The sequence below is a fragment of the Sturnira hondurensis genome, unplaced genomic scaffold (genome assembly GCF_014824575.4).
Source record: "Sturnira hondurensis isolate 20B ecotype Veracruz unplaced genomic scaffold, ASM1482457v3 Scaffold0020879, whole genome shotgun sequence".
NCBI classification, from domain to species: domain Eukaryota; kingdom Metazoa; phylum Chordata; class Mammalia; order Chiroptera; family Phyllostomidae; genus Sturnira; species Sturnira hondurensis.
In genome coordinates, this window is record NW_028093510.1 from 612,699 (window position 1) to 638,472 (window position 25,774).

General features: G+C 46.8%; 1 protein-coding gene across 1 annotated transcript; it reads right to left on the reverse strand.

Annotated features, from left to right (window-relative positions):
• Positions 1 to 506: 506 nt before the first annotated feature.
• VSTM5 (V-set and transmembrane domain containing 5) lies at positions 507 to 25,774 on the reverse strand. The gene is made up of 4 exons (XM_037030681.1): positions 25,376 to 25,774; positions 3,166 to 3,492; positions 2,924 to 3,064; positions 507 to 2,794 (listed from the first exon to the last, which is right to left on the reverse strand). Exons 1-4 carry the CDS (start codon positions 25,464 to 25,466, stop codon positions 2,751 to 2,753), a joined length of 603 nt encoding a protein of 200 aa, XP_036886576.1. The 5' UTR covers positions 25,467 to 25,774; the 3' UTR covers positions 507 to 2,750.

Genomic DNA, 25,774 nt, shown 5'->3' on the forward strand with positions numbered 1-25,774 from the left:
AATGATATGCTGTCTGATTCATGAATTGCTTAATAAAGCCTGGGAGACCTTCAAATTTACTCGGTCAAATTTTGTTCTTTAATGATAACTTTTTGGTTTCTTAGATCACAGTCCCCAAGAGGACATTCTGTTGGCCAAGCACGTGTGTCCTGTGGAGTGTCCTGCGCACCATCGAAGGGGGTGGGACAACTGCCACATCGATTCAGTCCTTTCCAGAAGCAGGAAAGACTGCGGAGTTAGATTCACATTCTGGAAGCAAAAACTTCAAATTCATCCTCTGGCTGCAATAGAGGAGAGAGTGATGGTGATAATAAAGTGTTGTTTTTCTGAATTGCTACAGAATGCTTATTGTTAGAACCAATGTGATTCATTCATCTGTTATTTTTTTAATGTGCCAGACTCATCACCATGGCTTAGAGTTTGGCTTGTGCTTGCAGCTGACGGAGCCCTGGCCCGGCGCCTCTGAGTCCACCGCTGGGGTTGGCTCACTCACAAAGAACCAGGGCTTTATTTCCAGGTTTTATTTCATTCTTTAAAACAATTTTCACAGTTTCAAACATAATAACTTATAGCTTAGCATTTACAGTGGCTAACCTCTGTGATATATTTTCCTTTTTGTAAAAACAGACAAGAGCCTCAGGCTCTAGAGTCAAAACCGTCCCATAGGAATGCTCAGGGTGAAGGGAGCTTAGAAGTGCAAAAGAAAGACACGCAACGCTGAGGATATAGCCTTTCGGGACATGTTTGGGGGACAATCTAATTTACATCTGGGTTTGCCCATGGAGGCCTCTCACTGAGTATTCTCCATTTCTCCTTTTATATGAAGATGTCCAGCCCTGAGTTCTGATGAGCAGAGAGGTCTGAAAAGCAGGTAGTGAAAGAGGACACACAGACTCCAGCAGCTACCAGGTGCAGATTGTTTCCTGCTGATGCACATTGTGTGTGACAGGAGAAACATATAAGCAGGTTATCCTTGACACCCTGTTCTCTTGGGTTCTCCTTGCGCAGCTTTTCCAGGGCCATGGAGACCCACGGGTAGAAGGAACCTGTCCTGGCACAGGCCTGGCTCCTCTGCTGCCTGGGCAAAGAGCACAGGTGTGCACGTTTGCCAGTGCAGGTGCACAGGAGGTTACCTCAGGTGAGAATGCTGATGTCAGGAGCTAGAGCTGCAAACCAGTTGCGCAGACCACTTACTCTTGCCTTTCAAGTCAGGAAGTGCCTTCAAAGCCCCGCTCAACATCACTGATAGCTCCTGCCTGAATAGTCCGAAAGATCTCTCCCTGCCACTCTGGTTCCATTACTCGAGGAAAGACCACATACTACCTTGTCCAGGCAGCTCCTTCAGCCACATGGGAAGCAGAATAGATGTGGGTGTTGGGGACGTGAGGAGGGAAATAGAGAAGGGAATGTTCCAGCTCTCCTTTGTATGGGTGAATTTTCAGCTGAGGGCTGGGGACACAGCTAATAACCTCAGCCTCCATCAGTAATCGGGGTGGTACCTTCAATCTGTAGCTAAGAATATTGGAAATAGAAAAGATACTGGAAAATAAACACAGGCCTGCTTTAGGGCTTGCCAAATAGGAGCTGGGATGGAGAAAACTTTCAGGTAAACACGCTAACCAACACCTGAGAGAAGGGCCAAAGCCAGTTGTGATCCTGCTGCCAATTTCACCCAGAGCCCAACAGCCAGGACGTTTATCAATTTCCCGTAATTGGTATAGCGCAGATTGCTTTCAGATCGCCGAAGAATCCTCACACCTGTCTTAAATTGCTTGGCGAGCCCTAGGCACATTATGGGCTTCATTTGACTGTATGACTGTGAGGTAGGTGGGCTGCAAGTGTTCCTTTGCCCAGCTGCAAGAGAGTGAGGGCCTGACTTGAAGCATGAAGCATTAGAGATTTAAGGGGACACATTAGAAGCCTGAGCTGACTGACCCCCCATTGATGCAGTGTACCACCCATGATGCAGGCCCAGCCTTCACAGTGCTTGTCAGGAGGCCCTCTGGGAGGCAGATGCTGCCCAAGTGAAAAAGACTCGTTCTCCTCAGACCTGCCTAAGCTGGGGCCACAGGCAGGATAAATTCAATTAAAGTTGGACTATGAGGGGAAGAGAAAGGTGATTTTCTCCCTTTTCCTTATTCCCAATGCTGGTCAAGAACAAACTAAGCTCTTCTCCCTAAAGTTCCAGGCCACGGGAGGCTCTCGCCCCTCCCTGAGCCACTCACTATAGCACAGCAGCACCCCTCACTCTGTTCCTTCCTGTCTCGGGCAGCAGGCTGTCTGAATGCCTCACGTCTTTTACCAACACCTTCCACAGCAGAGGGTTGGAGGGCACAGCCAAGCAGACAGCAGCACTGACTGCTCGTGCCGGTGCAGGCTGCATACCTGATCTGGAGCATGCTGGCCTCTGACATGGGGACACCTTCTGTGGCCATACTCCGGCTCGAGCAGAGTGTGGTGAGCAAGCAGCCAGTGTTTGCCCTGTGACATTGGTTACGGGCTCCCACGCTGCCACCACACAAAGCACTCTTCTTCCTGAACTTTGTGCAAGTGCAAGAACTGACTTTGTCTAACCCAGAATCCTCAGCTCCATGCAGTCAACTTCGTTCACATCTGGCAGTCCCATCACAAATGGGCGGTTGTGGCAGGACAATGGGAAGCTCTCAGGATGGATTGTTATGTTTGCTCCTTTCATCGGAAAAGAATGTTTTTCCTCTTGAGGTAGGAATGTAATTGGGGCTCAGCCTTGGCTAACACTCAACGTCTTGTAGCTCAATCTCCTCAGCTGTGTTCTCTGCAAAGCAAAAGACAAGTCAATGAGTTGCAAGTCAGCCATAAACCTGTGTTTATGGAGAGAACAAGATAACATGGGTCACCTCCAGCCATAAAAGCATGAATTGATTCTCACAAGGCCCAGAGTTACCTTTGAGCTTGTGTCTTCTCTTCCTCTGGAATTTATATGCACACTTATTACAAACCCACATGAGGCTAATTAACACTGCAGCTACAGCAGCGAGTAAAGCAAGGAAGACAGCGACGAAGTGGAGGTCTTCATAGAGGATCTCTGTAAGGTGGGGGGCAGGGAAGGGGAAGATGAGTCTCTTAATGTCTCGGAGTCAGCCTCCCGGACACTTGCAGTCAGAGGGGCACCAGGGTCCGTCTTACCTGACACGTGCAGCACGATGGTGCCAAACTGGCTGCTCCCCAGGTGCTCTGTCACCGTGATGACATAGTAGCCAGAATCCCTCACCCCCACGCTGAAGAGCTGGATGGAGCCATTGTCAAAGGTGCAGACTCTGTCCTTGTGGCTTTGGGAGATGTTGGCCTGGGTCCCCGGCTCCCACTCCACGATCTTCTGCACTCCCCAGGTGGATGTGTGCTTCCATTCGATGGTGGGGACGCCATGGCAGGAGTACGCCACCGAGAGCAGGATGTCTTCTTTCACTGTGGCGTTGATGGTGGACTGGGGGATGTGCAGGGACACACCCTGACCTGCAGGATGGAGCGCTAGGTGTGGGGCAACTTACAGGAGCTCAGCAGTGCGAACTTCCTGTAATTCATTAATTTACTTAGCAAATATTTCTTGAGTGCTTATTACATGCCAGGCTCTCTTCTAGGTTCTGGTCCTCGTGCTACAGTGGTGAATGTTATGGTACAAACGTTTATACCCTGCCCCTCAAATTTCTGCATTAGGACACTAACCCCCAGTCTGGTTGTACTTGGAGTTGGGGCCTAACTCCAGAAGGAGTTAAGGTTAAATGATCCAACAGGATTAAGGTCTTTATAAGAGGAGACACAAGAGAGCACGTTCCCTCTCCAGGGGCACACGTGGATGAAAGGTTATGTGAAAACACAGCAAAAAGGCAGCTGTCAATAAGCCAGGAAGAGAGCTCTCACCAGAAACCAAACCCTGCCAGCACTTTGATCTTGGACTTTCCAGCCTCCTGGACTGTGAGAAAATAAGTTTATGTTGCTTTTGCTCCCCAGTCTGCAGTATTTTGTATGGCAGCCTGAGCTGACAGACAGTGAACAAGACACACAGTTACTGTTTACTATTCCCTGGAGATTTCATTCTGTAAGGGAGACACACAAAGGCTAAAGAAACCAATGAGATCCTCTTAGATAGCAACAAGTGTTTAATAAAACAGGGCACTGGTGCCCAGTGGGGATGGAACTGGTCAACACCATTACAGAGAATGGTCATGGGTGTTCTCACTCAGCAAATGACTTTTGAAATGAGACCTGAAGGATAGGGAGGAAGAGGAAGCAGCCAGGTAACGAGCCGGGGGAAGCACATTTCAGGCAAAGGGAACAACCACAAAGCCTGTAGTGGAGAGGGAATGTTGCTGAGCTTGTGGGGCAGAAAGATGGCCCCTGTGCTAGAGTACAGTGGGCCGTGGGCAGAGGCGAGGAGACAAGGTGGGAGAGACGAGATTGGCAGGACCCAGGTCATGAGGTGAAGGTCAGGGGTGAAGTTTTTACCTAAGGCTAAGGGGAGGCTATAGGAGAATTAAGTGGGATTGTGATATTCCCCATTAAGCTTAAGAATGTTTGCTGTGGAGAAGGAACGTTGTGGGGGTGAGGGGACCCAAATGGAAGCAGGAAGAGCAGTTGGGTGGCTGGCGCAGGGGCCTGGGAAGAAGAGGAAGATCTAACCTTGGAGAGAGAGAAGAGGGGTCTGACTTAGGGCATGTATTTGGAAGTAGGGAGGACACGCTGACAAACTAGATGTGGGGGAGGGTCAGGTAAAGAGGCATCAAGCAGAGATTTCGGCATGAAATGGTAGTGCCATTGGCTACAGTTACATCTATGTTGATATAGGATATTAAGTAGGTAACAGGCACAGGCCCTATACTAACTGCTTTACCAAACACATTATTCATTAGCTTCACAAAACCTATTGCAATTCTATCAAAAATTTACATATAAGCAACCTCAGGCCCTGGCCTGTGTGGATCAGTTGGTTGGCACATCATCCCATACACTAAAAATTGCAGGTTTGATCCCTGGCCAGTGTGTATAGGAGACCAGCTAGGGACTCAGGCAGAATGAATTCTTGGAGCCCAGCCCTTGGTTTCTACCTGTTTCCTATTGAGCCCTCTCAGGCTTTGGGTGTCCGGATGCCCGGGGCTCCTGCTGTGTGGCTCCAGGTAACCACACCTGTTACTTTTCCAGGCCTTTCCCACTGTCCTCTACCACCCCCAGCACATGGCACTTGTGAGCAGTGCCAACTGCTCTAAAACCTGGCTCAGTGACTGGAGATAATCTGATCAATTCCATGCTGAAAAGTTGGGAGTAATGGCTTTTAAGAGTTATAGCTGCCACATAACAGAAATGTATTTTCTCCCTGACTCTGTATTTTAAAAAATGTTAAACACACAGAACATTTGAAAATAAGTACAGTTAATATACCATTACCTAGATTCGCCAATTATTAACATTTGGTACATTTGCTTTCTCTCTCTTTTTCTGAGGAAGAAAACAGAGGTCAAATTCCAGGACAGCCCGTAGAGGGCAGGAATTAGGTGTTTTCTTCATCTCTGTGCCCGCTGTACCCAGCACAGTGCCCGACAGAGTTGTTGGTCAATAAATGATTGCTGAGTGAATGAGTAAGTCAATGGACAAATATTTACAGAAGCAAGAAGGAGAATGAGCCATTCTTGATAAAACTGTTGTTGCTGTCGGGGTTAAAAAAGCTAGGCACATCTAAAAGCTAACAAGCATGTAAGAAATAACTACAGTCAAGACTTTCTGTGCCAGTTATTCTATTATATACTTACTATGTACTTTAAAATCCTTGTCTCTTATTGTTTAAATGAGAGTCAGCAACATGCCCACACAGCTGGAAACATCAAAGGTGGGATTTGCATGCAGTCTGTCTGGTGCAGAACCCATGTTTGTCCCATTCTACTTGGTGACTGTCATTTACATCTATTTATATTTTCTGATTTCTCTGACCTCAAACATGAGCAGTTGAAATAGTGATTTCTGTAGGATCTGGAGAGCCCTATTAGAACAAGCAACAAATCTGAATCATCACTTACGTGTGTTCCATATACTTTCTATGCTAGCCATGCTGATCGAGGGAGACTGCCAGCCTGAGGGACCTTCATTTGAGCTTTTCAACTACTTTGGCCCAAGAAAGAGCAAAATTGAGAAACAAACAACAATAACAAGCCCGAGTTTCTCAGATGCTGATGTAAAAACAAACAAACAAATAAATAAATGCATCCACTTTGGAATGCAGGCCTCCAACCTGTAGGACCTTGGGGGCCAGGTGGAGAGGGGCACAGGGGGGAAAATTAGGACAACTGTCATAGCATAAACAGTAAAATATAACTTAAAAGAAAATGTTTGGAATATTAAAACAGGGCAAAATAACCTTTGGACTGGACCTAAAGCAAGATTGTGCCCCAAAGAACTGTTCGCAAAGATAACAAGAAAGCCAAAGTATGACCACGCGACTGGAAACTAAAAACACTCTTTAGAAGTAACTTCACTGTGTCGGTTTGTCTGCACCAACAGAAAGGCCTTCCTTTTACCAGTGTAACTGTTCCTCTTCCCCTTCCCATATCGATTGCCACTGTCTCCCAGTCAGAACACTATTTGGATTTTTGCCTGAATCAGTGCTTCCCACTCAGTTATTATTTTTTGGCCTCAAATAAATGCATGTTGCCTCTTACTCTGCCTTTTTATTTTTAGGTTAACACCGATACAGCTGTGAACCGACCAACTAGTTTGCATTGGTTGCTGTATTTTCTCTTGACTAGAAAAACTTCCTCCTGATCAGACAAACCAATCAGGTGTTTAACTAGGTTTTAGGAACAAAGAGTTTCTCCTCCTGTCAACCTACCACATATAATTAGAAATAAATAATCTGCAGCAAGGAGAACTAACGGTTCTAAGAGTTTAAAGGCAAACTGCTTGTCAGCTGTTGAGAAAGTTATATTGACGAGCAGCCACCTCTGCACCTCATGCTAACATCATTCCAGAGCAAGTCCAGAGACACTCGGTGACTAGACCAATATTCAGACCTGGCTCCAAAGTTCTGCTTGAGGAGGTCCGTCTCGTAAATCAGATTCTACGTATAAAGTCGATGCCAAGCAGCCATTAACGTGGGTAAGCTTTGTAACAACAAGGAAAGGTGTGTGTGATATGTTAGTAAGTTAAAAAATAAATTTATAAAACGGCAGAATATGATTTATTTAGATTTGTTAATAAATATAAGAAAATGTTGGATTAATATATGCTAAACTGTTAACAGGAATTGCTCCTTAGAAATTAGATGGCAACAGAATTTTATTTCACAAGTTATACACTTCTATAATTTTGTACTTTAAAAATGTTTTATTTATCTCTAGAGGGGAAAGGAAGCAGAGAAGGAGAGAAATATCAATGTATGGTTGCCTCTCATGGGTCCCCTGCTGGGAACTGGCCTGCAACCCAGGCATGTGCCCTGACTGGGAATCGAACCACCATCCTTTGGTTCACAGGCCCGCACTCAGTCCACTGAGCTACACCAGCCAGGGCTAATTTTGTACTTTTTTATACTTACTCATTGAATTAATTTTTAAAAATGTATTTTTAAAATCTTTTTAAGTGCACCTGATTAGAACAACCAATCTGGTGGGCAAAGTTTAAAGAAAAGTTTAAAAGTTTACCTTGCTTCTCATTTTCACTTGAATTTTATGTGAAAAGCAGAGAAAAACACACTCCACCCATTTCCCAGATAGATGAAGATGCCTCCTTAAAGGAAGAAGTCACAAAACAGAAGATTTTAGCAGGGCCGAAGTCACTGGAACCCAAATCCAGAAGCATCCTGGAAGCTTGGTTTTGGGGCTTAGTGAGAAGTAATTGGAGGGAAATTATCAGGCAGGTGAAACCAGACTCCAGGCAACAGGCTGGAACACTGAGGTGGACAAAGTAGGTTAACAGTGAATAATACAATAGTTAATACACAAATAATACTATAAGAATAAACTGTTTTGTGTTCTCATATAACTGTAAACCTACTTTTGCCCACCCGATATAATACAGCAGGTTCTTGAAAAACATTTCATTCAGTGTTGTTCAGTTATAATGTTGATGAGAAAAAAAATTGATTCCTGGCCAGGGCCACCACCAGTGTGGAGTCTGCTCATTCCCCCCGTGTCTGTGTGGGTTTTCTCTGGGCCTTTCATTCTCCTCCAACACGCCTACGGTGTGCACACCAGGCAAATCGGTGTGTCTGCCTTGTCCTTGTCTGGGTGTCCCTGTCTGGGTGTGGGTGTTGTCAGTGAGTCGTGCTGGGACGGGCATCCTGTCCTGGATGGGTCCCACCCTGCACCCTGAGCTGCTGGGATGGGCCCTGGCCACGATGAGCCTGACATGTTTGGGTCTTTATTTAGAAATATTGTGAAGTTTTTGTCAGAAGTCTGAACCTGACTCTGACTTATATCAATTAGCCTAGGGCAAAATTGGTTTCGTCATCACATTGTTTTGCTTCAAGTCTCAGTTTCCAAGAACGTATCAATGATGGTAAGTGGAATTCATTGTATTTAGAATGGTTCCTTATCCCTTTTCTTACAATTAAATTACAGAGGTAGTGCTTTGCTGCTTTTAAACATATTTTTTAAGAAGGATATATTTCCTGAAATCACAACAAAGGTCAGTCAATGCGGTTCAGGACAGAATTCCGGTGGACAAGAGCACCAATGAATGGTGAGACAGATACACTGTCGATGTGGTCTCTGAGTTTAAGGAGTCGTGGAGGGGACCCCCTAATCAGGACACTTCCACCCACTGCTCTGGAAAGCTACTTATCCAGCCTGTGTGATCACCAGATGCAGCCGAGAGCCAGGAAATAAGTGTCATCATTGTTGTCATCATCCTTGTCAAGGAAGGAGAGTCAGAAAGCTGGGGTTCAGAAGTCCTGATTTGGACAGCTGCTGGCGTGGGTGGTGAGTGCTGAATCCTGGGGCAGTGAGTGTGGTGGAGACACCTGATGCGGGCAGGAGCCACAGGGGTTCAACCCTGGTGTCTCCTTGCCATGAGACCTGGAGAAAGTGCCTTCACTTCTGGGAGCCTCAGGGTCTTCCACTTTAGAATGAGGGGGGAAAACCTCGGGGAGGAAGGCTGAGGATGAGGACACACATGAGGCTGTGAGGATGAGGGATAGGTCACAGCACTTTGTGCTGGTCCAGCAGCTGCAGCCCTTATCACTGGCCCCTCTCGCATCAGTGCTACGTCACTAGCCTCAGGGTGACCAACCTTCCTGGTTTGCCTGGGACCGAGGGGTTTCCCAGAACTTGGGAGTGCCACTGCTAAAATCAGGAGAGTCTTGGGCAAACCACGACAGTTGGCCACCCTACCTGAGACTTAAAGAAATGTTGAAGAGCAAAGAGTAAACTCCAAAGGTATACAATAGCCGATTTCTAAGGTGCCCACGGGTCTCAGCAGGGGTGGGTACAGGACAGCCAGCTCCAGGTAAGCTGAGGGTGGACGAAAGCCATATTTCCCTTAACCCTCTGGCTCTGAACACATTTCCCATGGGTCAGCACTGCCACTGTGTCCCTATTTTAGTGGGGACCTCCCACCAGTTGTCAGTGAACCCAGCCTGCAGATACCACACCTTCCTCCCCAGCAAGACATGGGCATGTGGGTGCTGGCCTGGAGAATATCATTATCCCCATTTTACAGAGGACCAAATTCTGGCTTGCAGGAGTTAGGCAAGAGGGGAGATACTCCTTTAAGCTGAGGCTAGAAGAGTAAGATTTTAAAACCATGGACAAGGAAGGAAGCACAGTCCCAGCTGAGAGAACAGTGAACCTACCAGGAGCCATGGTGGATCCTCAGGTTTGGGACCTGGTGACTAAAAAGTGCAGGCTGGCTGCAGCATGAGGAATGTGCAACAGGCATGGGGTTACCCGAAGAAGATCTTCCTCAGGCCCGGAGGACACAGGGTGGTATTTGAATACAGGAATTGTAGGATCTGGACTTGGTTCCCAGAAGAGCAATCTGGCAGCAGAATTTGTCATCATTTACACACGTCACCTGCACTACCCTGGGCCCACCACATGTGCTGTCCTGTGCACCTTTAGGAGAACCTCTGGCTGGCACCCAAACAGTTGAGAACAGCCAGGGGTGGCCCCAGCTGGACCTGAACTGGGGAGCAGATAGGGGGCAGCAGGAAGTGCATGTGTGACGGTAGACCATGGGATCTTTGCTGGGCAAATCATTTCCTACCCATCTCAGAAACTCCCACAGTGGGGCTTAGGGCCTGGTCCTTTGTAGATGCTTCCCATACACTCATATGAATCCTTGTGGGACACTGGGTCCATACCGAAAGGTTCTTGATATTTGACCTGTATCCAAAGGTCCATGGAGACATTTGGTCTGTAGTTAATGAAATACAAGTTCTGCTCTTCTGCAAGATTTATACCCCAACCCATCTAACCCCACAAACCAAGACCAACTAGGCTACCATGACTTAGCTAGGCTAAGGTGAGAAGGGTTAGTATTGGCAATTTAGCCACAATGCAATTATTGGAGCAATAAAACATAACAGTACTTATTATAAATCCTATAAACCAAAATTAGAAATAAACATCATGGGCCCTTTGAACCTAGGGATATTTTTGACAGGACCAAAGGTTTGATAACTATATGAGTGAAAGAAGAAAGGAAGGAAGGGAGGGAGGGAGGGAGGAAGAAAGAGAGAGAGACAGAGAGAGAGAGAAGGCTGTCAAACTGCTGCCTATTTGGAGAGATCAGGAAGGGAGGACCTCTGCTGAGCTGAAGGAGTAATGGGTCAGGCTGAGGGAGGTGCTGGCAAGACCCCTTTCCCAGCCCCAAGTCTGCTGAGAGTTAAACAGCCAGGAGGGTCACTGGCAGTTTTAGACAACTAAAATATCCATGTCCCTGCTCATTTCTGCCATTTTTATAACAAGCAAGCTGGAATTTTGGAGACACAGCTGTGGTGTGGGTAGGAGGCCAGCAGAGTACTCACCCCCAAATAATGATTCTTGGTTTTAGATGCGGTGAGCAGTGTTGATGACTGAGTCCTGCACACAGTTTATAGGGCACCTATCCCTCCTGTTAGCTCAGGTATCGACCTGCACCCCAAAGCCTGATTACTCAGTTCATCTCTGAGGGAGCTCCCCGCATTTAATGGCCTTGGGACATCACCAGTTGTCAGACAAACCTAAACAAGACAGGCAGATGCAGGTTTAGATAGAGGCTGGTGGGCTGCTCCCCTCATCAGGCTCCTCTCTTCGTACCCCAACCAGAAAAATCACTCCAAAATAGCAGTAGCCACTACTTCTATTGGTAACACCCATTAGGTGCTCGCTGTCACACACAATGATCACAGCGAAACCAGGCTGGGGAAGGTGAATGACTTGGCCGCTATCAGACTGATAAAGATGAAGAGGTTTGATAATACTGTGTGGTCAGGAGTGTACAGAAGTGATACTCAAACATTACCGTGTGGGCAGTAAGTGGTGTGACCTGCTTGGAGGGCAATACGATGAAATCTAGAGAATTATTTACATAGCACATACCTCTTGACCCAGAATTCCACTTTTAGGAACTTATCCTACTAGTAATAAGGGCACATAGATGCAGGGATATAGGTATAGGTACTGTCACAAAAGGCTAGAGACAAGCTATGTGTCCACTGGTAAAGAAAACTGTTTCTTCCTTGACTCACAACACTTATGACACTAGCCGGACCTGGAGTCAGCACAGACCCCACAGTGTAAGGGCTCTGTCCCACAAGACTGCCCCCCACTTCAACGCCAATCACAAGTGGGGGCCTCTTGTACTTCTGACCAACTGGCTACACATTAGGGGTTCCCACGACCCTTCCCTGAGGTTTGATAGATTGCTAGAACAGCTCACAGAACTCAGGAAAGCACTTTACTTACTATTACCAGTTTTCTATAAAGGATACAACCCTCTCCCCTGAGGCCACATACATGGGGAGTGGTGTGCGTCTCCCTCCCAAGGCCTCGATATGCTCACCAACCCAGAAGCTTTCTGAACCCCTTCAGTTTATGTGTTCTTTTCTGGAGGGGTCAGGGGGAAGTTCCATTATATAGGCATGACCGGATGAAATCATTGGCCATTGGTGATTGATTAACTCAATTCCCAGCCCCTCTCTCTTCAGGGCCCTGGAGGTCAGGGGGGTGAGGCTGAAAGTGCCAACTCTCTGAACACATGGTCAGTTCCTCTGCCAACCAGCCCTCAATCTTCCAAGAGTCTCCTCTTTACGAAACAAAAACACACTCCTATCACTCTGGCAATTCCAAGGGTTTTAAAAGCTTCGGGTCAGGAACTGGGCCCTCAGACCAAACATGACAACAAAGGATGGTCCTCTCACTCAGGAAGCACCAGGAGCTCTGTGTAAGGAACCAGGAGCAGAGGCCGCCTGTTTCTTACTACGTCATAAATGAATGATCAATATCCATACTTTGAATTATGAATGTTCATACTTTAATATGCTACAGAGACATGAACAATTAGGTAGGTCTATATGCATTGGTATTAGATAATCTCAAAAATAATGAAAACACATAGAGCAGAACAGGGCATGGAGCATGTTTCCACTTGAGTAAAGGAAACATGTACACACACACACTTATCCGTGTAAATACACAGACCACCACTGTGTGGGCACAATGACAACCAGGAGCTGAGGCTATCTTTGGGAAGGAGGCAGGCTGCCTGGGGTGGAGGAAAGCCTTACATTTTCTACAGAAAATGAACAGTTGGAATATTTTAGGAAGATTGTGAATGATATAACAAAAACAGCATGATCCTAAACATAAATGCAGGCCAACACTGGGTCTGAGGCCCAGATTCTTCATGTTTGAAAATGTTAGTAATTCACATTTACACAATCTACAAAGTACTTGACAAACATTATCTCCACCTGTGACGCAGGCTGGACACTTGCTTTACGAAATCATGCTTTTTGCTTCACAGGTGCTTGCTTATTTGATCACTGAGAAGAAAACTATTACTAGTTCATTATAAGGAATACAACTCAGGGACAGCCAAATGGAAGAGATGCATAGGACAAGTGTGGAAACTGAGCCTCAGGCATAACATCAGTGCCCAAGTCCTATGTTGCCAAGTAGAAACTCAGAGCTGGGACTGGAACTCAAGTCTCTTAGTTTCTCCACAGTTGCCTCCAATAAGAGAAGGCACTTTCAGTATACAGGTGAAGTTTTCCACTTATTTTATGTTTCCCCAAAGAGCATATTGCTCCATGCTGGTAAAGACTTCGGAGAGAGACGAGATAAGCAAGAGTCTAGACCTGGGCTTTCCAATACAGTAACTGCTAAGCACACACAGCTATTGAGCACTTGAAACTGGCTAGTCCAAACAGATGTACTCTGAGTGTAAAATACACACCAGATTTTGAAGGCTTAGTACTTGGCACATTAGAATGTAAAATAGCTCATTAATAATTTACACATAGATTACATGTCGAAGTGGTAATATTTTGGATATATTAAACAAACAAGATATATTAAAAATAAAAAGAAACAGGTGAAGTTAACATGGCCACTAGAAAATTTAACATTACTTGTGGCTTGCATGAGTGTCTCGCACTACATTACGCTTGGGTCACACCAATTTAGACTCCACCCTTTTGCAAAATACACATGCTGTTCCCTTGAGGTTATTCCATTCTCTCCCCTTCTCCACAATGTGAGTGCTCTTTCCCCTGGTTCCAGCAGCTCTATGGAGAATCCATCCAGCACCTGCTTCTACAAGAACATTCTCCCTCTATCTGTTTCGGCTTCCAGTAAAGTGGCCTGCTCTGACCACAACCTTCTTTCTTGCCTGTTTACTGTTCCACCTGCCCCACTGGCCTCCTCCATCCTTCCACCTGATTGTCTCTGCTTTCCTCAATCCTCACTGCCCCTCGTATGCAGCCTTAGTTCCAAGGCCATCACGTCTTAAGCAGTCCTTCCAATCCTTCACTCTCCATTGGCCTCTCTCTTCTCGTCAAATTTGCCTGGCAACATCCTAACCCTGGATCAGCCACTCTCCATTTCCTCTCTGCTCCAACCAGATCAATCAATGTCGCGGATGAGTGTCCACAGCAGACACTCCCCAGAACAACAAAGTCCATTGTTTCCAGTGCACATTCAAGAATTCAAGAGGGCCCTCCACACTGCAAATTGTACTATGTTTTTAAATGTAAATTTACTCTTCTTTTTCCCCACAATTACTAAAATAAGATTTTCTCCATCTCTTGGGACCTACAAGTTCTTCCTCATTCTCAGTAGAGGATCTTTACCTCCTGGGACACCTGCTTGAAACAGGTGGCTTCTGGGTCACCACACTCACCTGGTTTTCTTCCCAGCTCCTCTGATGGCAGAGTGGACCCTCAGCAGGCTTCATGAGAGCGCAGCTCCACCCTTGTCCCCAGATGCCGAGCAGGCACACCTGCCTGTGGGAGCAGAGGGTGGCAGAGGAGGGCAAGATACTGGCTGGGGAAGCCCTGGAAGGGCCACCCCATGCACACTATTTGGAACCGAAAGACCCAGCTTCTATTTTGCCTGCACACACCCTTATGGGGTGATTCTGCACACACCCTTTACCTCTCGGGCCCACCATTTTCTCACTTATAATTAAGGATCATCATGGCTTGGCTGTCAATGGGTCAATAAAAACACAAACTAAAAAATATGTGAGAGAGCTTGGCAGTCAGGCACAATTCCAGGCCATGAGATTTGAATCCAGACTCATTTTATTCAATGAGCAGCTGGGAATGGAAGCCATGGGGACTAACATTTGCGCAGCACCACCTCAGTGTCACGTGTTCCACATGGGAGTTAATCTGGTGCCCCATTAGCTCAGCCCAATCTTTTCTCTGATCCCCCACAGAGTGGGTTGGTTGAACTAAGGAACGGGAGAGGCAAGTAATTCAATTTGCCCCCTCTGTCCTCTCCAATGCTATGATGCCGTATTTCTCAACATTTAGCTGTATCGGAATCACCTCGAACCCTTATTAAAACATAATTGCTGGGCCTCAGCCTCAGTTTCTAATTCAGTAGATCTGGCATTAGGCCCCAGAGTTTGCATTTCTAACAAGTTTCCAGGTAATGCTGCTCTCTGGTCCCAGAATCACACTTTTTGAACCTCAGCAGCAATGATTCTGCAAGAGGTTCAGGCAAAGGGGGACTGAAGGTGCTCCCACCATCCCTGCACGCCAGTCCCTCCTCTCCTCCAACACTGGTACCACCACTTCTGCCAGGCGGGGACCAGCCTCTGCTGCAGAACTTCTCATCTTGGGGAAGGGAAGACTTGGAATACCCCGTTACTATCAGAATGGGGACCAGGGAATAAAGATTAAAAGGATAATGGCTCTGGTGAACAGAATCGAGGCAGTGTGTGTACAATGGGTGCATTCAGAGACTGTGGAGGCAGACAGACTGGTGCTCAGAATTTAGCTCTTCCAGTAACAGCTGTGTGACCTTGGATAAAAAAATTCTTTCAGTCTCAGTTACCGTATCTATGAAATAAATGTCGTAAGTCCTCACCTAATGTCAGTGATAGGCTCTTGAAAATTATGACTTTCACTGAAATAACATATAGAGAAACCAATTTTATCATAGGCTAATTGCTATTAATAAGAGTTGAGGGACTTCTGGCCAAGAAGGAGGCATAGGTAGACACACTGTGCCTCCTCACACAACCAAAATAAGGACAACAATTTAGAAATAAAAAATAACCAGAACTGACAGAAAATTGAACTGTATGGAAGTAGGACAACCAAGGAGATAAAATAGACACATTCATCCAGACTGGTAAGCGGGGTGGAGTTGGGCAGCCCGATGGAGAGGGGTCGAAGCACAAAATGCGGTGGCACCTGGCATGAAAGACACCTTGGGCGCACAAGACGGCAGCGGGCAGACCCAGCAAGGTGGCAATTGTGAAGTGAGGCACTGCACACAAGGTGGCTGGCTGACTAGGTGGTGATCCCATATTCACGTGCAGATAAACCAGGCAAAACTGGGGAGCAAGACAGACAGCACAACCTAAGACCCCAGCACATGGAAATAGAGCCTCAAAACACTGATTGAAAACACCAGTGGGGGTTGAGGTGCAGGGAGAGACTCCCAGCCTCACAGGAGAGTTTGCTGGAGAGACCCATAGGGTCCTAGAATGTACACAAGCCCACCTACCTGGGAATCAGCACCAGAAAGACCCAGTTTGCTTGGGCGAACTGGCAGAAGGGACTGAGGTCCAACAGAGAGCAGAGCAAGTGCCATTGTTCCTTCTCGGACCCCTGCCCTGCATACAATGTCACAACCCAGTGACTGGGTTGCCCTGCCAGGTGAAAATCTAAAGCTCCATCCATCATATGTAAAGGTACGACAAGACCCCCCCAAAATGGCCCAAATGGAAGAACAGATTAAAGCTCCACAGCAAATACAACTAAGAGACGAACAGATAGCCAACCTATCAGATACACAGTTCAAAGCATTGGTGATCAGGATCCTCAAAGAATTGGTTGAATTTGGTCACAAATTAGATGAAAAAATGAAGGCTATGCTAAGTGAAATGAAGCAAAATGCACAGGGAACCAATAGTGATGGAAAGAAAACTGGGACTCAGATCAATGGAGTGGACCAGAAAGAAGAAACAACCAAACAGAAAAGAATGAAGAAACAGGAACTCAAAAAAAAATGAGGAGAGGCTTAGGAACCTCAAGGACATCTTTAAATGTTCCAACATCCAAATTATAAGGGTACCAGAAGGGGCAGAGAAAGAGCAACAGGTGGAAAACTTATTTGAATAAGTAGTAAAGGAGAACTTCCCCAATGTGGCAAAGGAAATAGACTTCCAGGAAGTCCAGGAAGCTGAGAGTCCCAAAGAAGGTGGACCCAAGAAGGAACACACCAAGGCACATCATAATTACATTAGCCAAGGCCAAAATGAAGGAGAGAATCCTAGAAGCAGCAAGAGATAAGGGGACAGTCACCTACAAAGGAGTTCCCATCATACTGTCAGCTGATTTCTCAAAAGAGACCTTACAGGCAAGAAGGGGCTGGAAAGAAGTATTCCAAGGCATGAAATCCAAAGACCTACAGCCAAGATTGCTTTATCCAGCAAACCTTTCATTTAGAATGGAAGGACAGATAAAGTGCTTCTCAGATAAGGTCAAGTTCAAGGAGTTCATCATCACCAAGCCCTTATTTTATGAAATGTTAAAGGGACTTATCTAAGAAAAAGAAGATAAAAAACATGTATAGTAAATGACAGCAAACTCACAATTATTAACAACCACACCTAAAACAAAAACAAACTAAGCAAACTACTAAAACAGGAACAGAACCACAAAAATGGAGAACACATGCAGGGTTAGCAACAGGGGAGTGGGAGGAGGAGAGAGGAGGGAAAGGTACTAAGAATAAGTAGCATAGAAGGTCGGTAGAAAATAGACAGGGGAAGGGCAAGAATAGTATGGGAAATGTAGAAGCTAAAGAACTTATGACACATGGACATGAACTAAAGTAGGGGAATGTGTGTGGGAGAGAGTGTACACAGTGGAGGGGAGTGAAGGGAGGGAAATGGGACAACTGTAATAGCACAATCAATAAAATATATTTTTAAAAAAGAGTTGAGTTCCTACAGCATAGTTCTGGTTACAAAAGTCAACACTTCTAAATAAAGACCCAAAACTCTTCTAATACTAAACATTGAAATAAATGTGAGCTATACATATACTTAAAAAGATTAATACAAACAAGTATGATAATTCTTTCCCAGCCTATGGCTTTCACTTTAGGGACATGAGTGGCAGAATGAAGTTGAAGTGAGACAATATGTGTAGGGAGATTATCAGTTTCTAACAGTTAGTAATCTCTCTGTAAATATTAGCTATTATTAAGAATTCTTTGAAGATGCATCGAGCTGCTTACTGTGGTGAACACCCATGCTCAGGGTGTGGGAGCAGCAGCTGGAATTATGCCAGGGACTGAAGCAGTAGACCTGAGACTGAAGTTGGAGGGTTGGGTAGGAGAGGCTGTTTCCTCTAGCTCAAATGACTTAGTAGGTAGAGAAACAGAACGAGTATTTTTTTAATCTATGATTCCCTTACTCAAGAGACTGACTGGATGACCTGAAATTATGCCCTGTGGAATTCCTTCTGGAATCTTTTTCACCTTAAGCAAAAGCCACCCTTGCTGGAAAGCTGAACTCTTCTGAATGCCCACAGGCTATGATCAAGTCACTGCCATGTTTCTTTCTTTTTTTTTAAATATATATTTTATTGATTATACCATTACAGTTGTTCTATTCCCTCCCTTCATTCCCCTCCACCTGCACACTCCCTCCCCCACCATTCTCCCCCCCCTAGTTTATAACCACGTGTCTCAAGTTCTTTAGATTCTATATTTCCCCACTATTCTCGCCCTCCCCCCTATCTATTTTCTACCTACCCTCTATGCTATTTACTGTGCCTTCTCCCCCCTTCTCCTCCTCCCACCCCCCTGTTTCTAACCCTCCATGTGTTCTTCATTTCTATGCTTCCACTCCTGATCTAGCTGTCCTCTTGGTTTGCTTTTGTTTTAGGTGTGGTTGTTAATAAATGTGAGTTTGCTGTCCTTTCACTGTTAATATTTTTCATCTTCTTTTTCTTAGATAAGTCCCTTTAACATTTCATATAATAAGGGCTTGGTGATGATGAACTCCTTGAACTTGACCTTATCTGAGAAGCACTTTATCTGTCCTTCCATTCTAAATGAAAGTTTTGCTGGATAAAGCAATCTTGGCTGTAGGTCTTTGGATTTCATGACTTGGAATACTTCTTTCCAGCCCCTTCTTGCCTGTAAGGTCTCTTTTGAGAAATCCGCTGACAGTCTGATGGGTACTCCTTTGTAGGTGACTGTCCCCTTATCCCTTGCTGCTTCTAGGATTCTCTCCTTCATTTTAGTCTTGGCTAATGTAATTATGATGTGCCTTGGTGTGTTCCTTCTTGGGTCCAACTTCTTTGGGACTCTCTGAGCTTCCTGGATTTCCTGGAAGTCTATTTCCTTTGCCAGACTGGGGAAGTTCTCCTTTATTATTTGTTCAAATAAGTTTTCCACTCGTGGCTGTTTCTTTCCCCCTTCTGGTACCCCTATAATCCGGATGTTGGAACGTTTAAAGATGTCCTGGAGGTTCCTAAGCCTCTCCTCATTTTTTTGAATTCTCATTTCTTCATTCCTTTCTGGTGGGATGTTTTGTTCTTCCTTCTGGTCCATTCCATTGATTTGAGTCCCAGTTTCCTTTCCATCACTATTGGTTTCCTGTGCATCTCCCTTCATTTCAATTAGTTTAGCCTTCATATGTTCCTCTAATTTGTGACTATATTCCTCTAATTTGTGACTATAATCTACCAGTTCTGTGAGCATCCTGATAAATAGTGTCTTGAATTGTGCTTCTGAGAGGCTGGCAATTTCTCGGTCGCTTAGAGTTATCAGCTCTGGGAATTTGAGTTCTTCTTGCACCACCTTTTGGGCTGTTCGTGCATGTTCCGTAGCAGGATCGGAGCCCTAAAGTGTTCACTAGAACAGGGCAACTAAGTCGCTGGGTTGTGACGTTGTATGTGGGGGCGGGGTCAAAGAGGGACAATGGCTTCCCATCTGCCGCCTGCCGCCGCGTCCCCGGCGCCGCAGCCACCACCGTCACCAGGCCCACGCCTTTCGTTCCACTGCATGTGAGTGTGCCACCGCGGTCAGCCCTCCACCACTGGGTTCGCCCCCTGGGGCCTGTGTGGTCCGTCTCACTGTGCACGAATGTGCGACCACAGTCAGTCTGCCCCACCCCCCGACTGGTTCCCGGCTGCCTGCGCGCCTAGGTCAGGGGATCTGTCCTGCCAGACCCAGCTCCGCTGCTGGCTCCGCCTCTCTTACCGTCCCCGTTGAACGGTTCGGAGTTGTCGGACTTCCGTATAATTCCGTTTTATTCCGTTTTGTGGTCTTTGGGTGTGTCCTAGTTCTCCAAACCTTTGTTGTGTTCAAACTTGGTTGTGGGAGAAGGCACAGTGTTTCCACCTATGCCTCCATCTTGCCGGAAGTTCACTGCCATGTTTCTATTCAGATGCCAAGTAAGCCACACAGAGGCAGTTCCCTGGCCCTGCACAACACTGCGGGGGTTGGGCACTGCTGGGTTTGCCCTCTGCAGAGCTGGGCTCAGTACTCAGTCAGGCCTGGACCAGGGGCCAGCCTGGGAAACTGGAAGATTGGAGCCTTCTCAGACATCTCTGCAGAAATGTCTGTGGACCCGGAGGACAAAGGAAGAAATGAGGTAGTGTGACCTCCTAACACTTCTTCTGGGAGGACTTGACAGGATATCTGAGGGCACTTGGAAGAGAGGTGTAGAGTGATCAAAAGATAATTCAAATGTGTACATGACTGGGTACCATGGTTAGAGTTATTTTTTCAAATAACAAGCCCTTCCAGCCAAGATGGAGGTGTGGGTAGATACATTGTACATCCTCACACAACCAAAAGAAGGGAAACAGCAAATTTAAAAACAAAAAAATAACCAGAACTGCCAGAAAATTGAACTGTATGGAAATCCGACAACCAAGGAGTTAAAGAAGAAACATTCATCCAGACTGGTAGGAGGGGTGGAGACAGGCAACAGAGGGGCAAGGAAGATTCACAGCAAGGCTGCGGCTGGCAGACTGGGTGGTCCCACAGTTTCGTGTGGATAAACCAGGAAGAACAACTGGGGAGCAAGACAGACCATACAGTCAAGGTTTCTAGCTTGGGGGAGTAAAGCCTCAAAACCTCTGGCAGTAAAAACCTGTGGGGGTTGTGGCAGTAGGAGAAACTCCCAGCCTCACAGGAGAGTTTGTTGGAGAGACCCACAGGATCCTAGAACATACACAAACCCACCCACCTGGGAATCAGCACCAGAAGGGCCCAGTTTGCTTGTGGGTAGCAGGGGAACTGACTGAAAGTTGGCTGAGAGCTAAGCAAGCGGCACTGTCCCTCTTGGACCCTTCCCCCTACATATGGCACCACAGCACTTCCCGTGGGTTGCTGCACCCTGGTGTATACCTAAGGCTCCGCCCCTTAAAATGTAACAGCTGTGCCAAGACAAAAAAAATATGGCCCAAATGAGAGAAGAGATCAAAGCTCCAAAAATAGAACTAAGCAATGAAAAGATAGCCAACCTATCAGATGCAGAGTCCACAACACTGGTAATCAGGATGCTCACAGAAATGGTTGAGTACAGATGCAAAATGAAGGAAAAAGTAAAAACTATGCAAAGTGAAATGAAGAGAAATATACAGGGAACCAAAAGTGAAGAGAAGGAAACTGGGGCTTAAATCAATGATTTGAAGCAGAAGGAAGAAATAAACATCCAACTGGAACAGAATGAAGAAACAAGAATACAAAAAAAAAAAAAGGAGGAGAGGCTTAGGAACCTCGAGGACATCTTTAAACCTTCCACATCTGAATCATAGGGGTGCCAGAAGGGGAAGTGGAAGAGCAAGAAATCGAAAACTTATTTGAAAAAATAATGAAGGAGAACTTGCCCAATTGGGGAAAGGAAATAGACTTCCTGGAAGTCCAGGAAGCCCAGAAAGTCCCAAAGTTCCTTCTTTGGGAACCAAAGAAGCACACACCAAGGCACATCATAATTACATTACTCAAGATTGAAGATAAGAAGAGAATCTTAAAAGCAGCAAGAGAAAAGGAGACAGTTATCTACAAAGGAGTTCCCATAAGACTATCAGCTCATTTCTTAAAAGAAACCTTGCAGGCAAGAAGGGGCTGGAAAGAAGTATTCAAAGAGATGAAAAACAAGGACCTACATCCAAGATTACTCTATCCAGCCAATCTATCATTTAGAATGGAAGGGCAGGTAAACTGCTTCCCAGATAAGGTCAAGTTAAAGGGGTGCATCACTACCAGACCCTTATTATATGAAATGTTAAAGGGACTTAACTAAGAAAAAGAAGATGATCAAAAATATGAACAGTAAAATGACAACAAACTCAAAACTCTCAACAACTGAACCTAAGAAAACTAAGCAAACATCTATAACAGAAACAGCATCACAGAAATGGGGATTCCATGGAAGGTTATCAGTGGGGAGGAGGAGGGCAGAGAATAGGGGAAAGGGTACATGGAATAAGAAGCATAAATGGTAGGTACAAAATAGACATGGGGAGGTTATGAATAGTATAGGAAAGGAGAAGCTGGAGAACTTATTTGTATGACCCATGGACATGAACTAAGGTGAGGGGAATGCTGGTAGGAGAGAGGGTGCAGAGCAGAGGGGAATAAAGGGGAGAAAAAAATGGACAACTGTAATAGCATAATCAATAAAATACATTTTTTAAAAAACCCACAAAGCTCTTTTTTCAAAGGAGACTCAATAGCCAATTCCTTTTCGTCCTCTAAGTCTTAGTTTAAAATCACTTCTTCGAGGAAGCCTTCCCCCATTGCTCAGCACATTCTCCCCTTCCTGACAAGCTGTTTCCATAGGACGGGGCTAACAGAGGGACAGGGAAATGGCCCAGTCCAGGAGCTCTCTGCTCATGGTCATGTGTCAAAATCACTGGAAGAGCTTAAATGCAAAACAAAAGAGTGCTGGGTCCTGCCCTTGGAGATGGTGATTTAACTGTCTGGGTTGGGACATGGGCATCTGCAGGTCTTACAAGCGCCCCAGCTGGACTTAATGTGCAGCTCTGGCTGAGAAGCACTAAACCAGAGCGCCCTCCTTATCCTGCATGCTCAGGGAAGGGAAGAGTCCTCACATACAGGGCTCACCACCAACACTGGGGCTGGAACCACTCCCCAGGACCTTCCTCTTCTGCTGGCTGAGGGTTCCCCAGGAAGCCCCAGAGCAGCTGAGCTCCCCTGGTGTCAGCACTGTACATACCAGAGCCTCCCCCTTGGGGTGCACCTCAGCGAGGGGAAAGACCAGTGTGCCTCCTGGTCCCTACGTGAGCAAGGAATGTCCTGTGCTCTCTTTACGGTTCAGTGTTCCAATTCCCCTTTGCCCACAGGGCCGACCAGTGCTTTCCCAGCCCAGCAAATCAGTTAGGGGAGAAAATCATTTTCCAACTTTGAACTTGCCAGTTGTGCCTCTCTCCTACTCCCATTTCTGCTGGATAAGTAAATAAGTTTCTACTCGAGCCCATTTTCCAGGGAAATGCCACATGTGGGCAGCCCAGGGCCCGAGTGCCCTGGACTGTGCAGTGCCAGGTCAGGGGGCTGCCAGCTGAATCCCAGGACATGCCTGCTAAGGCAGCATGCTACTTCCTCTTCTCTTGCTCAGCACATGGAGACTTGGCCAGGCCCCACGATGAACAGGACAAACTCTGGCATCTTCCTTTTTAAATAAGGGCTCTAATCTTATCATGGAGTTCCATACACCATGACCTCAACTAAATCTAATTACCTGTTAAAGGCCCCACCTCCAAATACCATCACTTCCTGGGGGTTAGGGCTTCAACATACAAATTTCAGGGGGACACAAACCTTCCATCCCTAAAAGTCCCCTTTACAGAGAAAAGGTTTCAAAGGCAGGCTGCTTGTGTGTGCATGTTTGTGGGGTGTGCTTTAACAGAACTTCAGTGTACGTGACGAGCATCATATTTTCTGGGTGGCAGCTTTTGACAGGGGCTGAAAAGGCAGGGAATGGAGGGCGCTGGTGAGAGAGAGCCTGCACTACATCATCAAGGCTGGCCCTGAAGAACAGGCCTTACTCAGGCAAGTGCACAGGTATTCACTGTCTTTTCAGGGGTGGAGCCTGGCTAGCCCTGGATAAGTGCTACAGACTTACAACTGGAAAGGTGGCTGGTTTCCTGGAGCTTAAAGCTGTTCTTGAGTCAAATATGAAGTGAAGAATTGCAAAACCTTTACCTGTCCTCCAGGTTTTGCACATGCTTCCTCTTTGCCTAGGATACTTTGTATTCTCTCAGTTTCATTTCCCTGGTTGCTCCTGTCCATCTGTCAGGTCTGGGGAGGTATGGCTCCCTTAGGAGGGCTTGCCTTGGTTCCCATAGTCTGGTTTTGAGCCTCTAGAGATTCCAGAAGTTTGGCACCTCCTTCCTCTTAGGGCTCGTCACCCCAAACTGGCAGTCCTGAGGGCTTATCTGAAGATAAGACTATGAACCATGCTATCTCCAGTACCCACTGTGGCCTGCTTCCTGCAGGTAGATGGTGCCCTGGATGAGTGAGTGAATAAAGTACACACAATGGCAGGCCCTTGAAAATCAGGGATATCTGTACAGAACTTGTCTGAGAATGGTGGCTGGAAACATGCTCTGGAGGGTTGAGAAACAATGGAAAAGGTCACTGCAACTCCAAACACACCTACCTACCCCCAGGGACTCACAGCAGCCATTTCTACCCCGAAAGACAGCTAGAGGCATATACTTCATGCCAGTCTTTCTGAGTTTCTGAGATTTGCAGCCTTCAAAACTGGGCCAGAGAGTCATGAAAGTCAAAGCACCAGACCATCCAGGTTTGAATCCTAGCTTTTCCACTGGCTAGCTGGTGACCTTGCACACGTTACAACAACTTCCCTGTGCCTCAGTTTCCTCACTTGTGAAACGGATACGAGTAGCACTTATTTCTTAGAATTGCCCAGGAAATTAAATGATAGAAGTCTTGTAAAGTCTGAGGGATGGTGAATGCCTATGTGCCTTAGCAAGTGCTGGCTCTAACTACAGGTCCTCCCACCTCCCGTGGCCCCGCACTGGTCACTCTTTAAACCTCAGTTGACTAATCTGTAAAATGGAAACCATAATAATGATAATGATTAAACTAGAAAGTAAGACTGTGGGGCTATGGGTCGCATTCAGATTCATCCAGAGGGGGATTCTAGTGCAGAGTGGCGAGGACCACCCTGCATTCAGGCCCCAACACCCAGCCCAAGCCCCCATCATCCCGTTTCAAGAGAGTCCGCCCGTGGATTCCTCTGCGTGGTCGGGGAAACTCACGGAACATGCCGGTGACCCGAGAGGACGGGTGGAGGAGTTGGTGTCAGCAGCAGGGGCCGGGCCCTGCACCCTGAGGTCTCGGACACCTCAGGTGCAGTCGGCTTACTCCAGGAAAAAGAAATGAAAAATATTGCGGAGGAGGCGTTCCCCGGACTGGGAGCGGGTTATCTCCAAGGCCGCTTCCGGCTCCGATAACGACTGGCCAGGGCGGGGCGCTCCCCGAGACGTGGCCCGGGCGACTGGGCCCCGGGAGACTCCGCTTTGCTGAGTCTCCCCCCGGCCACTGTCGGCGCCCAGCGTCCCCGGCGAGCTGCGCTTACCCACCAGCCCGGAGGCTCTGCGCAGGTGGGCGAGGGCGGGCATCGCGCAGCCGCGACTCCGGGACTCTCAAGCGCTCCGGCCCGCCCACCCCATGCTTACTCTGCAGACAGCAGGCTGCGGCCAGGCCAAGGGCGAGGAATCCCAGCGAGACGCTTTGGTGCTTCCTTAGCCCGCTCCGTAGAGGCCTCATGAGTAAGGCCTGGGTGGTGAGTCGGCTTGGGCTTCCCCTGCAGCGTGGCCCTGCCTGGCGGTGCGCTTTTGCTGCTCCCGCCTTCCCGCCTACCTTCCCTCTCCTCTTCCTTCTCTTCTGGCTCCAGCAAGTCCCCAGGGCCAGATGCAGATGAGCTGGTTGCACTCTGGTGGAACCAGTTCCCTAGGAGTTTGGAGAGAGAGAGAGAGGGAGAGGGGAAGAGAGAGACAGAGAGAGAGAGAGAGAGAGAGAGAGGAGAATGAATGCGGGAATGCACACAGGTAAATAATGGCAAATAAGGAGCAGAC